Source organism: Diuraphis noxia, unplaced genomic scaffold (assembly GCF_037042655.1).
Source record: "Diuraphis noxia isolate RWA-SAM2 unplaced genomic scaffold, SU_Dnox_SAM2 contig0003, whole genome shotgun sequence".
NCBI lineage: Eukaryota > Metazoa > Arthropoda > Insecta > Hemiptera > Aphididae > Diuraphis > Diuraphis noxia.
The window spans coordinates 46,238,223-46,253,040 of NW_028301713.1; the positions used below are offsets into that span (position 1 = coordinate 46,238,223).

The 14,818-nt window shown below is 27.0% G+C and overlaps 2 protein-coding genes across 4 annotated transcripts in view; both read right to left on the bottom strand.

The window, feature by feature from the left end:
* The window catches only part of hig (locomotion-related protein hikaru genki), a 148,957-nt gene that overhangs the window by 118,347 nt on the left and 15,792 nt on the right, over positions 1–14,818 (bottom strand). The gene's annotated exons all lie outside the window — the stretch shown is intronic.
* On the bottom strand, positions 451–6,166 carry LOC149057450 (uncharacterized). 2 transcript variants are annotated; one of them, XM_089224570.1, is made up of 8 exons: positions 5,992–6,166; positions 4,952–5,189; positions 4,613–4,750; positions 4,167–4,525; positions 3,968–4,019; positions 2,662–2,804; positions 2,469–2,600; positions 451–2,380 (listed from the first exon to the last, which is right to left on the bottom strand). In XM_089224570.1, the coding sequence occupies exons 1-8, from the start codon at positions 6,010–6,012 to the stop codon at positions 548–550; spliced, it is 2,916 nt and encodes a 971-aa protein (XP_089080696.1). In that variant the 5' UTR covers positions 6,013–6,166; the 3' UTR covers positions 451–547. The 2 variants fall into 2 exon arrangements, with proteins under 2 accessions (XP_089080696.1, XP_089080697.1); XM_089224571.1 differs by lacking the exons at positions 451–2,380; positions 2,469–2,600; positions 2,662–2,804 and adding exons at positions 3,071–3,171; positions 3,239–3,413; positions 3,484–3,749.

Genomic DNA, 14,818 nt, shown 5'->3' on the forward strand with positions numbered 1-14,818 from the left:
ACACCGAATAAACCATCATAGAACTATAAAATAGATTATATTACCTGAATAGTTTTTCGGTAACATTACAGTAACATGTTTCTAAAACTATTCCTGGGATGTTTATTCATACTTCAAATTAATAGTTTTCAATTTTATGTTCCAGTTATATTTATCCAAGTGTTTTTTGGAACATTCAAGCATAATACTATACCTCTTCCTTAACTATGTAATTTGGCGGGGGAGACATAATTGCATCAATTACTCATCCCCCTCTCCACCGCTTGAGGTTAGGTTTATACTACTATTAGTTATATAATATTATAATGTAAATAACCATGGTCAATACACGGTAAAAAATAAGGAGATAAAAATAAACATAAAATACAAATCATACTAGTCTTATAAGTTTTTATTACAAAAAAAAAAAAATGTATACACATTTACAGAAATATTATTATATGGGTTTTATTAACACATTTTATAAATTAATATTTTATACTCAGTGTATAATATAGGAAAAACAAATCTTTCAAATTCATTTTTTTTAAGATAACTGTTTTTAAACTTAAACAGTATGACAAAGTGAAATAACAATCGCTTCATTATTTGAAAGTTGGACAAAAAAACACTTAAATCTAATATTATTTATATTTATGTCATAAACATTAGATATGTGATCAGTCTTAACAGAATAAACTCCTATGAGGCTACTCTGTACAGGTTGTAAAAACAAATTATTTACAGTTAAAAATTTAACAACAGATAGTTTAACTGTTTTATCATCATTAGAATTTAATTTATACATTTTTTTTATCACTACTATGTCTTCGTTTTCTAGAATAATACACTGATCTTTAATATTATCACAGCAAAGGGTATAGTTATTTGATTTAAGAGTAATCTTATTGTAATAAGTGAATCTAAAATTTGAAAGATTTTTATCTATTTTGAAAGAATCTATAATGAATGAATTGTTATTTAAAGGAGTTTTTAACTCTTCGCCTTCAGATGCCAATATTTTATTTAGAATTTCAGCTAGTGGAAATCTACAGCATTTCATTGATTTTTTAAGTGTTTGAAGATAATTTTCATACTTGAAAGCACTAAAATTATCTAATGGCCCATGTAAATTAACAAAAAAAGATAAATGAATTAAGCTGTGGATGTTGTAGCTGACAAATTTTGAACCATAAATGCATGAATAATTTTGAACAAATTCTATTAAAAGTTTTGAAGCCAAATCACTGTATGTACTGAAAATTTTATCCGAACTCAGTATTCTAATAGATACAAACAATATAAGAAAGTGATTGTATTGTTCGTTTTTTATATTTGATTTTAAGACAATAATACCAGTGTAAAGTAAAAATTCACGGAATTCTGTGGCTTTCCAATATTCTAAATCATCAAGACTTCTTGGTAAACGAGCGAACTCTGTTGGTACAGATTTTCTAAGATTGAATAAAGCTAAAGAAATAGAATGTTTTTTTTCCTCCAACATTCTCATTGGTTTTTTCCCTTTAACCCAGAAATCCAATAGTCTTTTCATTACACCCTGGCACAAACAGTGCATATAATCCAATACTACACAATTTGTTATATTAATAGGGAGATCTATTAATGGGCTAAGCCCATCTTTATGGTATTCAGCATTTGATTTTAACCTAAATGAACTATCTGTTCTTAACGGTGCAGATAAATCTAAAAAACAAATTCTATCCAAATATTCTCCTTCGACTTCACAAGATGTACAGGCAAAATAACCGTTATGATTTTTGACATTTAATAAAAAAGCTTTTGCTGGAGCATCAGCGACAATGTGAGCTACTTCAAAATTAATTTGTTTATCGTTTATTTGAATACCATAAGTTAAAATATGATTTAGCTCATGAATAAATGGTCCTAAATATTCATTTATATCACCAGGTTTACTATTAAAACTGTGAAAAATACCAACTGGAAAAATCTTCTTTTTAAAAATGGGGACATTTATGAATGACATAAGAATGGGCCAAAATTGTGATTTAGAATTTTTACCTAAAGGAAGACCATCAATACTGAAACTTAATTTTATTACTATATCATTACTTATTTTATTTATTTGTTTTAATAAATGAGGTTGAACAATATTACAAATACCTAAATTAAGATAAGAACCATTTTTAATTTCCGAAATTGGTCTGACTGCCTTATGTTCACGTAGAATTGTACGGATATCCTTGGGAACTTTTTGACCTGTGTTCCTAAGAATATTTAACATCTCGTTAGCACAACCATGTGATACATTAAACTGCACTGCCCAATTACGGATTTGTTGAACTAAATCTTGGTTTTTATCCTTATTACTATTAGTAACATTCAATCTGCCATCAATTGGCTGTGTCTCTGTAGAATATTCCTAGAAAAAAATAAATGTATAAATACTTATTGACTATAACTAAATATTTCAATATATAATGTAACAACAAATATAAATATATACTTACGATAGAAGTATTAAATTCATTAGTATAGTTCTCCATTGTATTGGAATCACATGGTTCTATATAACTGTAGTTTTTTGTAATGGTTGAATGAAGTTGTTTATTAGGGGATTTTAAAGGTGCGATTTGATTAGACTAAAACAATAGAATAAAAAGTTGTGAAAATGAATCTTCTCAATCATATTATTTAACAAACCTGGGTTGATGACTGAATTTTAAAAGTTGTAGCAATTGGTAGATTATTATTTAGTAGTTGTATTTTATTTCTTATACGCCTTTGAAACTGGCGTGAAGAAATAGTTCCAATATCTTTGACTCGTTTATGAATTTTTGGGAACACTAAAAAATGTAATTGTTAATTAGAGATGATAGACTTATCAGTAATAACATAAATTATTGAGTAGGTTAGTCCATTCAAGTTAACTAAACTTCATATACGAGTATGATGTATATTATATGTAATACATAACATTTTTACTTAATACCTCTTTAATGAAAAAAAAATTAATAGAATCTATTTTTCTGAATAGTTGTGAAAAAAAAATTGAAATTAATTAAATTGGTTTGGGTTATTGTAAATTTAAATATTACATATAGGTAGGTATTTACTTTTCCCTGTCGTAGCGAGTTTTTGATGTCCTAAACCAGCTTTGGATCTCCATTTCAAATACAGAGTCAGAGAATTGATATTTATTTTTAATCACACCTAATAGTGAATAGAAATAGTTAAAATTGTATCGAATTATTCCAAATAAATTTAATTTATAATTTACCTTTGATAATTGAAATTATTTGTAAGTCTTTTACTTTAAATTTAGTCTGATCTTTATCAAAAGCCCTGCCTGTCCAAGAACAATTGATTGCCAGTTTATTAGAGAATATTTTTGACAAAATACGTCTTAAATGTGATTTTCCATCATTACCGCCAATTGAACAAAGAATAATTTTCTAGCAAACAAGTCATATTAAAAACTAATAATTTTAAAATAAGTTAAAAAATTAGATTTTAGAATTTTACCAATTTTTCTCTATCATTATTGTCAATTTGCAATAGTTTTTCAAACTCCAAAATGTCTTCTTTATTTGAAAAAGGAAATTTATCTAACAATACTTTATCCTCAAGTTCATTTGACATTCCCAATGTTGGTATATTAGCTTGAGTTAACTTTTTAATATCGTCTTTTAAGCTATTCATCATATTCCAGAGCCTTTGATTCATCAAGCGATTTGCAATAAGCTCTTCATGAATATTTTGTAAATATTTTGTATTTCCTTCCGTAATAACTATAGTATAATGTATCTTATGAAATTAAAAAGTATTTTAATATCTAAAGCTAATGCCAAAAAGATCATAAACTAATATCAGTGTTTTTTAGTATCTATCTATACTTTATATGAAATGTAATGAAGTTAAGTCAAATGTGAGTGAATTATAAAGTAGATTCTATAGCATAATATACTGAATACTTTTCATAAAATAAATAAATGGATTGATGTATTACCTTCAGGAGAAACTTGGGATAATGGTTGACTTAGAACTTCCAAATGATTAACCTGTCAAACAAAAAATAATTAATAAATATTTTAATTAAGCAGGTACCTCCTATTATCACTTCTATACATTCTGATGAAATATTGAATACAAAATCTTAAAAGTAAATTGTTTGAATTAAGTTTAGATTTTTATAGAATGTTAGGTACCTGTGATCCTGTATAAAACGGTTCAAATGTGAACTGTTCCATCATACTTGATTCTTGGACGTTTGATGAGTTTGGTGAAGTTAATGATCTAACTTCAAGATCTGTATAAGATTTTTCTTGGTTTGCAGAAAAAGTTGGTGTTGCCGAAAAAGAAGAACTTGGCTGTACATTTGTGTAAGAATCAACTTGGGTAATAATGGAATTTTTGCCATCAGTAGAAGTTGATATAGACGGTTGTTGTTGTGTGTTTGTATATAGAGTTTGAATTGTATCAGTATGTGTTGAATATTCAGTATGTGATGTATTAAACAGCAATTCATTTTGTTTACTAGAAGGTACAATAGTATAACCAGTTGAATCTTAAAAAAGAGTAAATCAGAAAAATAAATAAGTTATTCAAAAACACAATTGATGTTAGTAATTTGATAGAAGTATTAAATGTTTACCTTCATTTTCACTACTATCACTAGTATCCACAGTTTTATTTTTTTTGTTTCTCTTAAATGGATGATGTTCATTTAAAATACTCTCATTGTCAGTTGACTCTATTTCAATTCGCTCATGCCAGGCTTTATTGAAATTACCTATACAGCCATATGGTAAGTTAATATGAAAAAAAAAATCTAAATCAGAGCTTATACATTTATAAACTGAAATTACAAATTTTTATGATTGGATTGAAATAAAATACAAAGGAAAAGGATTTATAATTGCGATTTTAGTGAATCAAATGCAATTAAAATGTTTCATTAAGGAAATTGTATTCGAAGTTGAATTTTACATACTGTAAGTCTTGTTGCCACCAACTACACGGATTTTATATTGACACCAAGACTGATCTGGATCTACAGCAGCTTTTAAGTCTGTGCTAGTTACCCTTATTGATGGCCAGTAACAATATCCTATTGTACAGGTAGACAATTTCTGGGTTTCTGTTTCAACAAGCCAGTTTATTGGGACTACACTGTAGTCTTTTTTTGGAGAAAATATAACGACTACCCATTTTTTTTTTAACAAATGAATCTGAAAGGACAAGATCAGAATGATCAGGTATAATGTTTTGGTATTTTATTTAAATAATAGGTAGGTGCAGTAGGTAATTCAATAAAACAAAATAAAGAGTATATTAGTGAATTAAAACAATAATCAATTTTACTTAATTGTAACTGCTATCAAAAACTATTTAAAGTAAGATTTAACCAGCTCATTAAATTATCACATCTAGAATATAGAATATGTATTACTGATACAGTATTTGTGAAGCTATTGTTGGACAAAAAAATCTTATATGTGGTGCAAAATCCTAATTTTATAGTAAAGTTTTTCATAAGGTATTTTATAATTTAGTATTTACATGATATATTTACTAGTAAATTACATTTTTTATAAAAATCATATTTGTTAACACATCATAGGTTTTTTTTTGGAATGTATAGTTAATACCAAAATAACATTTTTGAAAATTTCGCACATTCAAGATTTTTTGGTCCAATAACAATATATAGGTACCTACTTACAATGCTCAAATTTAGGGAGGCAGAGGGACAGAGGACCTCATAAATTTGTTTACTACTTTGAGAGCATTCCTTCTATTAATTTTCATTAGAACGGGTTACAACTTACAAAGTTTTATTTTATAAAAATAATAATAATATAATAATGTAATTTTTTAATTACATCATTTCATAATGGTGTACCTGCCTAATCATTAAAATATTAAAATTTAGTTAAGTGATTTTTTTGTATGATAATTATTAATTGATAATTTTATAATAATATACATTGTAGGAATTCAAAAACATAATACAAATTTATTTAAACTTACCTTTTTATCAGGAATATTCATGTCCAACCAACTGCTTGTAAAATATGCTTTTAAATAATTAATAAAAATAATGACGAGGAAAACGCGGTAATCCAAAGACACAAACGTAAAAGATGAATGAGTGAGTTATGTCGATGTCGTTGTCACACTCGTTAATAATAAAAATACACGGCACACGCGGATTCATTATTATTTATCACAGCATTCACACATGCCTGTTATCGATAAAATCATAAGCGACGCGGTCACTATCCACCGATTGGCCGTATTATAGACATATATATATATATATATATATACTATTGTTATTGCTACAACAATGTATATTTTTAGAAATATAATCGTCAAAAATTACCCGTGGCTATTATCAGATTGGCTTATATTTTTTCTGAAATATTCCCGTAACGTATTGGGAAACATTAAATATTTATAAAGCAATATGTTTTTATAAAACCATTAATGTTGGCTCTCAAAAAACGTTTTGTTGTGATGTTACATTGGAACATAAAATGTTCATACCTCATGTTTTTGTGGAACATAATAGAATAATTCGGGTAACGTTTACATTCTTATGTTGACATTGGTACTTAAAAATGTATATTTCTGGAATGTTTGTAACAGTTTCTTGCACGGTGGGTCGTCACTCAACCATTCTATCTTAAACCGTGGTTGCAGACAAACTAGAACAGCGATAACAATAAGCCGATAACCAAGAATTGTGTAGTATGCATGTGTATTTTCTGCTATTAATAGTGTTGTACTTATTTCTTATAACAATATTCAGCGTCCAGTTCACTGTTAACTGAACGGTATCAAGTGAATGTGTGTGATTATGTGAATAGGGAATGTTCATATTATTTAATTAAATATTTATTTAAGTGTACCTTAAAAGTTATGTTATCATTTTTTTGTTGTGGAACAGTCGAAAAAAAATTATCAGGTAGCGAGTTCCGGAAAAAAAAAGAAAATGAGTAAACTTCGGCGTACTTTAAGAATTGGCTGAGTAACACTAATACACAATGTTGCATAGGCTAGAAATTATTTATAATTATTGTTCTATATTATAATTATTAGATCTGTATTATACCTAATAATTATTAATGACGTGAATTAATATCTAGCAACGGAGAAGAGTGCTTTTCGTGGAACTGATGAAATTGTTTCTGATATAGGTAAATCTAATCAGAGTGGAACATTTTTAAATCTGGTAAATTTTGTATTTCATAATAACGAGCCTCTAAGAAATCATCTTGAACATCATAAAAAAGGAAGTGTTACAAATTTTCACACGAAATTCAAAATGAATTTTTAGAAATTATTGCTAATTAAGTTAGAAATACAATTTTATCACAAATTAAAAGCTCTACATATTATTCATTATTATTCGACTGCACGCCAGATATCTCACACGAAGAGCAAATGTTCAAGCTATTCATTATATTGTTGTAAATGAAAATGGATGTGAAATCGTGGAAAGTTTTCTAGGTTTTTATAAGTTTAAAAAAAAAAAACTGGTGAGTCAATAACAGAAGATATTTTGAGAAGCTTGTTTAATCATAGTATTGATTTATCCTACAGTCGCGGTCAATCATTTGACAATGGAGCTAAGGTGGCTGGGAAATAGAAAAGTGTTCAAACTAGGATCAATTCTATAAACTCATTGGCCAGGTTTATTTCTTGTACGGCCCACAGTCTAAACTTAGTATGCTTATATGTCGTTAAATGCACACCAGAATTAGAAAAATTCTTTGGCATAGTTCAAAAATTGTTCAATTTTTTCTCAAGTTCTACTCAGAGATGGGATATTCTTAAAGAACATCTTAAATTTTCTTTCATTGAAAGGTTATAGTATGACCAGATGGTCTGCAAAGCAACGTGCTGTTAAATCATTATATTTGCAGCTATCCCAAGTTATTCATGTTTGTAAGTTACTCAAAAATAGTAATTTATATGAAGAAGCAAGTGTTGAATTAAATGATTTATTGAAAGACATAACAAATTTTAATTTTATATGTATGTTAATAATATGGGATAAAATATTAACGGCAATTGATAGAGTTAATGTGATTTTACAAAAACAGAACATTACAATAGATATAGCGACTTAACACTTAAAAGGTCTGATACATTTTATTGAGAAATTTAGAGAAGAAGGTATTGAAGAAGCACTTGATGAATCAAAACAAAAATCAACTGAGGTATCGATAGAACTGGTATTTCCATCGATTCGGGCTAGAAAAAAAAAACAATGCCTGGTGAATTAGCGGAGGACGTATTATCAACATCATCCGAAGAAATTAAATTTTAAATTTTAATGAAAAACGTCTGTGATAGAATTTTAAATGATTTAAAAGAAAGATTTAACTAAATAAAATTATAAAACAAATCAAAATGTATAATATATCATACAACTTTCTGTAAAATATAAAATGTATAAATACAAAAATATCGTTTGAAATAAATCATATTATAGTATTATACTAAACCCATGTCTTAAATCGTAATATTATTTTAATACCTCATATATCAGCTAAGCGCAAAATATTATTAAGTAATATTTACAATTCAATATATTATATATATATGGTTGCATCCAAATTGGTTCCCGATACAGGCTTACTTAAAAGCAAAATACAATATAATATAAATGAAATATTTAATACTATAATTAATATTTTAAATGAAAAAATCGATGAATTCTTCGATTATATTTTAAAAATTATATTAAAAAAGATAGCTCACTTCCACCAACAATGTGGGATGAATATACCAGTAGTGTAGAATTAACTACTAATTGCTCTGAATTATTTGGCAGCAAATTCAACAGTTGCTTTTATTCCGCACATCCGAACATATTTCAATTTATGGATGTACTAAAAGAAGTTCAAATTGAAACTTATATAAAATTGCGAAGTTCGAACAAACTACAAAACCTGAAGTCTAAAAACTAAAGAAATATTTATAAAAACAGAAATGAAACAATATAAAAATAACGAAATCAGTAGATTTGAATTTTTAAAAAATGTTTGTTATAAGTTTTTACCTCAATAATAGAAAATAATAATAATAATAATAATAACTATAAAAAAAATGAAGGAATTAAAAAAAACAATATAAGTACCGCTTATTTTATATTTTTAAATTAAGATTTTAATTTTTAAAAAATGTTTGTTACCTATATATTATTTATTAAGCCAACATTTTAACAACTCGGGAACTAATTCGGATATACCCTTTGTAACAACTCGGGAACCAATTCGGACACTCCGATATATATGTACTAATGTACTATATTTTTTATGTATATGTCAGTAAATACTTTTATATAATGATATTATATATAAGATAACTATAAATACATTTATAACTTATCTTTTCAATAATTTATACCTATGTAATTGTTAGTTTATCACAATTATTTGCTTTAATAAAATGTTATATTGTTTCAATGATTTTTTCTTTTTTTAGACAACTTATAATCGAAACATGTAGGTTAGTTTGTATCTTAGTTACTGATTTTCACGCACGAGGTAGAAAACAAAATAGTTTGTATTTTTACACGTGTGATGTGCAACGGTACTGCGTTCGGAACAGCATGGTCAGAATAAAAACTGCCAGCATCAGCAAGGACATAACACTAGTAGGAAGTTATTTTGCTTTTCTTCGCGTGCATGCAAATCAGCTAGAACAGGGCTTTACGTCAGACAACTGGGACAGCGTTCGGCAATACGGTCAACGGTAAGACTATTACGGTGAACTATGCTGCAGGCGTGGCCGCGTGGGACGTCAGAGGGTGAACAGGGAACAGGCATTGAAGCTTCTGCGCCCGGCGCGCACTTTGGAGGAGTGCCAAGTGCTATGGCCGAAACGGGTTAACACAAGGCTGTTCCACGAGTTCGAAAATCTTAGTGCCTCATCGTCTCATACGAAATTTCCGGAGAAACGGAAACGGAGTCCCACGAAGAAGTATATAAAGATAAGTATTTTGCCGTGTTCGCGGTGTCATACGCTAGCTCAAGCCGTGTCAGTAACTGTAAACATTTTGCTACAGGTTGCGGGATCATACCGGCGTGCATTAAAATCCGATTAACAGTTGCACAGGTATTGCTGTAACACTTTGCGGGTGGTGAATGAAAGCGATGCTGCGTTATGTTCAACCGCAAAGACGGAAAACAAAAATTCGATAAATAATATACATAAAAATAAAATAAAGTAACTTGTTAGTTGTGAATGCACATCAACAAAAAAACACAATAAGTCTCGTAAACACTGTACGAGGTTTTCACGGTGGCACGCATGGATGGTGAACGAATACATTGCAGATCTTACATGCAGACATTGTAATATTGCAGCGTTTAATTTAACCATTTGAAAAAGCAGAAATAGACGTTAGACAACCGAACGGATGGCAAAACTATCGGTTAAAATACGCGTAACGCAGGGTAGGGTTAATAGGGATGTTCATTGAAGCTTCTGCGCAGCTTGGAGGAGTGGTAGCAAAACTTTACCGTGTTATCAATTGTTATGTAACACGTTTCCATGCACGTATGCCGTACTGCGCTTCGCGTTTTTCTGTTGTCGAATATCGATTCGGTGGCATAAACCTAGTCTAAATAAATTTTAGGTGCATATTGTTTATTTTGCGTGAATAAAGGCGCTTTAGCCTCTAGGAATATTTGACGGAATAATACGACGCTTTTTATTACCTTCGTAAGAGTGCATCTGAAATTCTGAACCATCACACAAACGTCTTCAGCATGACCACAACATAATAATACGATAAACTGGCATATATTATACAACAGTCAGTTGCGATTACTCTCGTAGCTTTGTATATTATATATAATATATTATAACTATTGATACAAACATACAACTTGCAATCGTTTTAATTAATACATTTTGCGCAACTACAAAATATATCAATTATCAAGGCTCATTGACGATTAAAATTTAACCAAAAATAATTTTTTTTAGTTTAAATTGTGATAAATCTGACGACGTTTTGTATAAATGCCGTGGCACGTAGTATAAATAAGAAATAAAAATACTAGCAAGACCGGTTTGCTGATTAACTTTTTGTTCTACAGTGTCGTTCTCCACCACCGAATTTTCCTATTAAAGGATCAAGATTTGCACAAACATATTTTGTTGTATCTTTAAATATCGTTATCTGTACCCAGTTTAACTCTATTTGTGATTTATAACACCACCAATGTTCGCGTAAAAAAGTGAATAAACTATAGAGCGTCCCAGTTCTGAAAGTTGTATGTATATTGTTTAATTAAAATGTAAAAACTTTAATTAAATCCTACAGGGCTGATAACAGAGTTTTGCGTTATCGCACCGTTTTGTTGAATATTTAAAATTACGTAACTGATGGCAGTAACGACTACAGTAGATTAACGACACTATCTTTGATTTTTGATCTATATCATAAATTAACGATAAAAACATTCTAGAGAGTTTTGTCAAAAAATGTATTAAATAATGTTAATTAATCACTAAAATAAGTTAATAAAGATTTTTGAAGAGGTTCTTACTCATATATAGAAAAACGATGGACATACTTCAACAATGAATTTTTTAATCGACATCATATAATGAAATAACAAACTTAATTATTGATTGTTCACTATTAACAATTCTAATTTTAAAAGACACATTTACCTCATTAGTTGTTAATCATCATTTACAATACTAGTTTGTCGTTGAATAAGAATATAAAACAATACGTGTAATTAAATGCAATTAAATGTTTTCATTCATAATCCTATCCTTCCTTGTCTTTGACCGATTGTACGTTTAACACAAGACGTATTTTTTTTTTTTTTTGGATGAGTATGTCTAAAGTTAAAAGTACCGGAACATAAGGGAAAAAGCTACACCACTTAGGTACCTTCACTTTTCTACTTCTCTCTCATTTCTACACTTCTCCCCTATTTCTACAGAATCTTCTTTCACCATAAACTTGAAACTAGTACAAACACACTATGAATTGTGTTTGCATCGTTATCAAATCCTAAATATAGCCTTTCTACTAACAATTCTTTTTTGTTGATAATAATACAGCAACATGCGAATTTAGCTATCTACATATTATGTGACAAGAATTTATTCGGTGAGCTTTTTTTTTTAAAAAAAATAAAAAGGATTTGAAATATGTAAGAGTGTAATGATTCACAGGTTTTATAATAGTTATTTATTTCACAACAAAAATAAGACTCTATAAGATACGTCTTAAAATAATAAGGGTACCTAGTAGAAAATGTAGGTATTTAATGTTGTTATCAAAATACTATTAAACAAAAATATTATTTTTCACTCAAAAATGTTTTACCTTAATATGATATAATGATTTATCAAGTAATTTTTCTTATCATATTATGCACATAAATAATATTCTCATTTTGTCTATCATTCAATAATATTGATTGTTGAAAAATATATAACTTTAAAAATCCAAATTCCAAAAACGATCAAATTTATTCTGACAATAATGCAGTTTTTCACGATTACATGTTAAATTTTGGATTTATTTGATGGAATGGTTATTACTGATATTCACCCAATTAATAAATGATTATTTATTCTTCTAATAAATATTTATTTTTTTCATATTAAAATCTAAATTTTAAGTATTAAACAAACAATTGTGTTTATATACAAAAGTATCGTGTTATTAAATGTATTATTTACTTAATGTAAGAAATTAAAAAAATAAACTTTTGTGATCTCAATTAAAAAAAAAAAAAATTATATTATATTATATATAAATCCCTAATTTCAAATAATTTTATAGAAATTATTATTCAACAGCTTAAAATGTTTATAATGATATATTATGTATAAGTGACTTAATTCCTTCGAATTAATGTATAAAAAGTTGGTAGGTACTAAGGTTTGATAATGTAACACAATTTATTTTATAAAAAACATATTATTTAATTTAAACATTTTTTATTGACTTATTAATTTCTGTGATCTTAACATTCAAAATTATACACAGTTTATCGCATTTATTATTCATTAAAATATCTTATGAAATTTAAAACAATATCTGAGATTTGAAATTACAATTGAATATTTATATAGTTTCTTTTTACAAACTTTTTAAGCTTTATAATTTTGAAAAACATTTTTGCAAGTTTAATTAGAAAAATTCTAAACCTACCCACAATTATTCCGAATTTACAAAAATAATATATCCAATATACATTTTTATATTTTATACTAAAATCAAAAGATGATTAAAATTATTTATTAAAATTAATTATAGAAAAGAGCTAAAGGTCATTTCTACATACATATCTAAGAAATGTTGATAGTTTATTATAAAACTTCTAATTATATTATAACATTAATACACATCATATAAGACTGAATTAATTAAAATATATTAATTTTTGTTTTTCAGATTCTAAGTGAAGTGATAAGTTTATTTTTTTCTGTCTGTCTTCGTCATTTGGGAGTAGTAAAATTGTTCCCATTTATCACATTGGTATTTTTTTTTATAGGAAAAAGAATCTAATTGGTGCATTTAGAAGATTTTTAAAAGCTAAAATACCTTGTAGTTCCCAAAAGCATCAGAAAAAACAAAAACAAATTCGGGATAAATGAGAATTTTATCACAAAACCGTCTTTATTTATTTTTTTTGAAATTAATCGTAAATATTTTAGGTTTTCACCAAATATTAATTTTACCTTTTTCCATATATGATAATATTTAAAAAATATTTAAACTCTTTTGGAGCTATTTATTACCTAACTTTGAGAAATATTGAATTTTTATAATTTTTTTTCGATAAATACCTAATTTTCACACGATTAAATAACTTGAAAGTTTAATACTACTTCCCACTAAGTTGTTAACTGTATAATTTAAAAAAAAAAAGTTTACTGTAAATGCCAAATATATTTTTATATCTGAAATAGGAATTTCTATGGAATTCGTAAAAATCTCAAACATGTTATTTCATTATTAAACAACAAATTTTATTTAACAAATCATCTTTCAGTTAGAATTCATAAAAAAAAATTGGTTTCGTAGCTAACATTATCAATTCTAATAGCTATCCTAAGAGTTTTTCTACCTCATTTAACAAAAATAAAATAAAAAATAATGATATTTCGTTTTTAACATAATAAATTATTAAATTTGTTTATTTATACAAGTATACTAAGATGATACACCGTATCCGCTCATAATCGTTATTTGTATGTAATGACTAATAATTTATTGGATTAAAATCTAACACGTAAATTATTGTAATTATATACTCAACAACTACTGTACAGCAGAGCAGCACCCGTTTATTCACCCTCTTTTAATTTTAAATTTGAAGTATGATGATTTAAACTAAGCAATTTAATTTTAACTGTTTTTACATACAGATAAAATGGGTGAATGATTGAAGTAGGTATTTAATATTAAAAATATAAATATTATATTTAATAGATATTTAATCTGAATACTATTGATATATTATAGTTGGAATATGACATTTACGATACCTACTTGTACTTAATGAAAACTTTAATTAGTTTCTATACAAATCTAAATTAAATTTATTTTATGATTATGTATTTATTTTGCTTGCTTATAATATTCATGTTAAATATGCATACTTATGTATGAAACACGCATATCTATAAAAAAAAGTTTTATTAAAATGTTACTAATTTATCTATCTTATAATTTCGATTAATATAGGCATATTAAAATTAAATATTCCAATAAGGAATCACATGACACCTTATATATATAAATAATTATACAGTGTAAAAAGAGTATACCTAATCATTAAATATTTTTGTAAACTGTCAA

Coding starts and splice junctions, on each gene's coding strand:
- LOC149057450 (XM_089224570.1), bottom strand. CDS start 6,012: ATGAATATTCCTGATAAAAAG. Junction 4,526..4,612: donor TGATAGTAGTGAAAATGAAG/GTAAACATTTAA, acceptor CTCTTTTTTAAG/ATTCAACTGGTTATACTATT. Junction 4,020..4,166: donor CGTTTTATACAGGATCACAG/GTACCTAACATT, acceptor TTTGTTTGACAG/GTTAATCATTTGGAAGTTCT.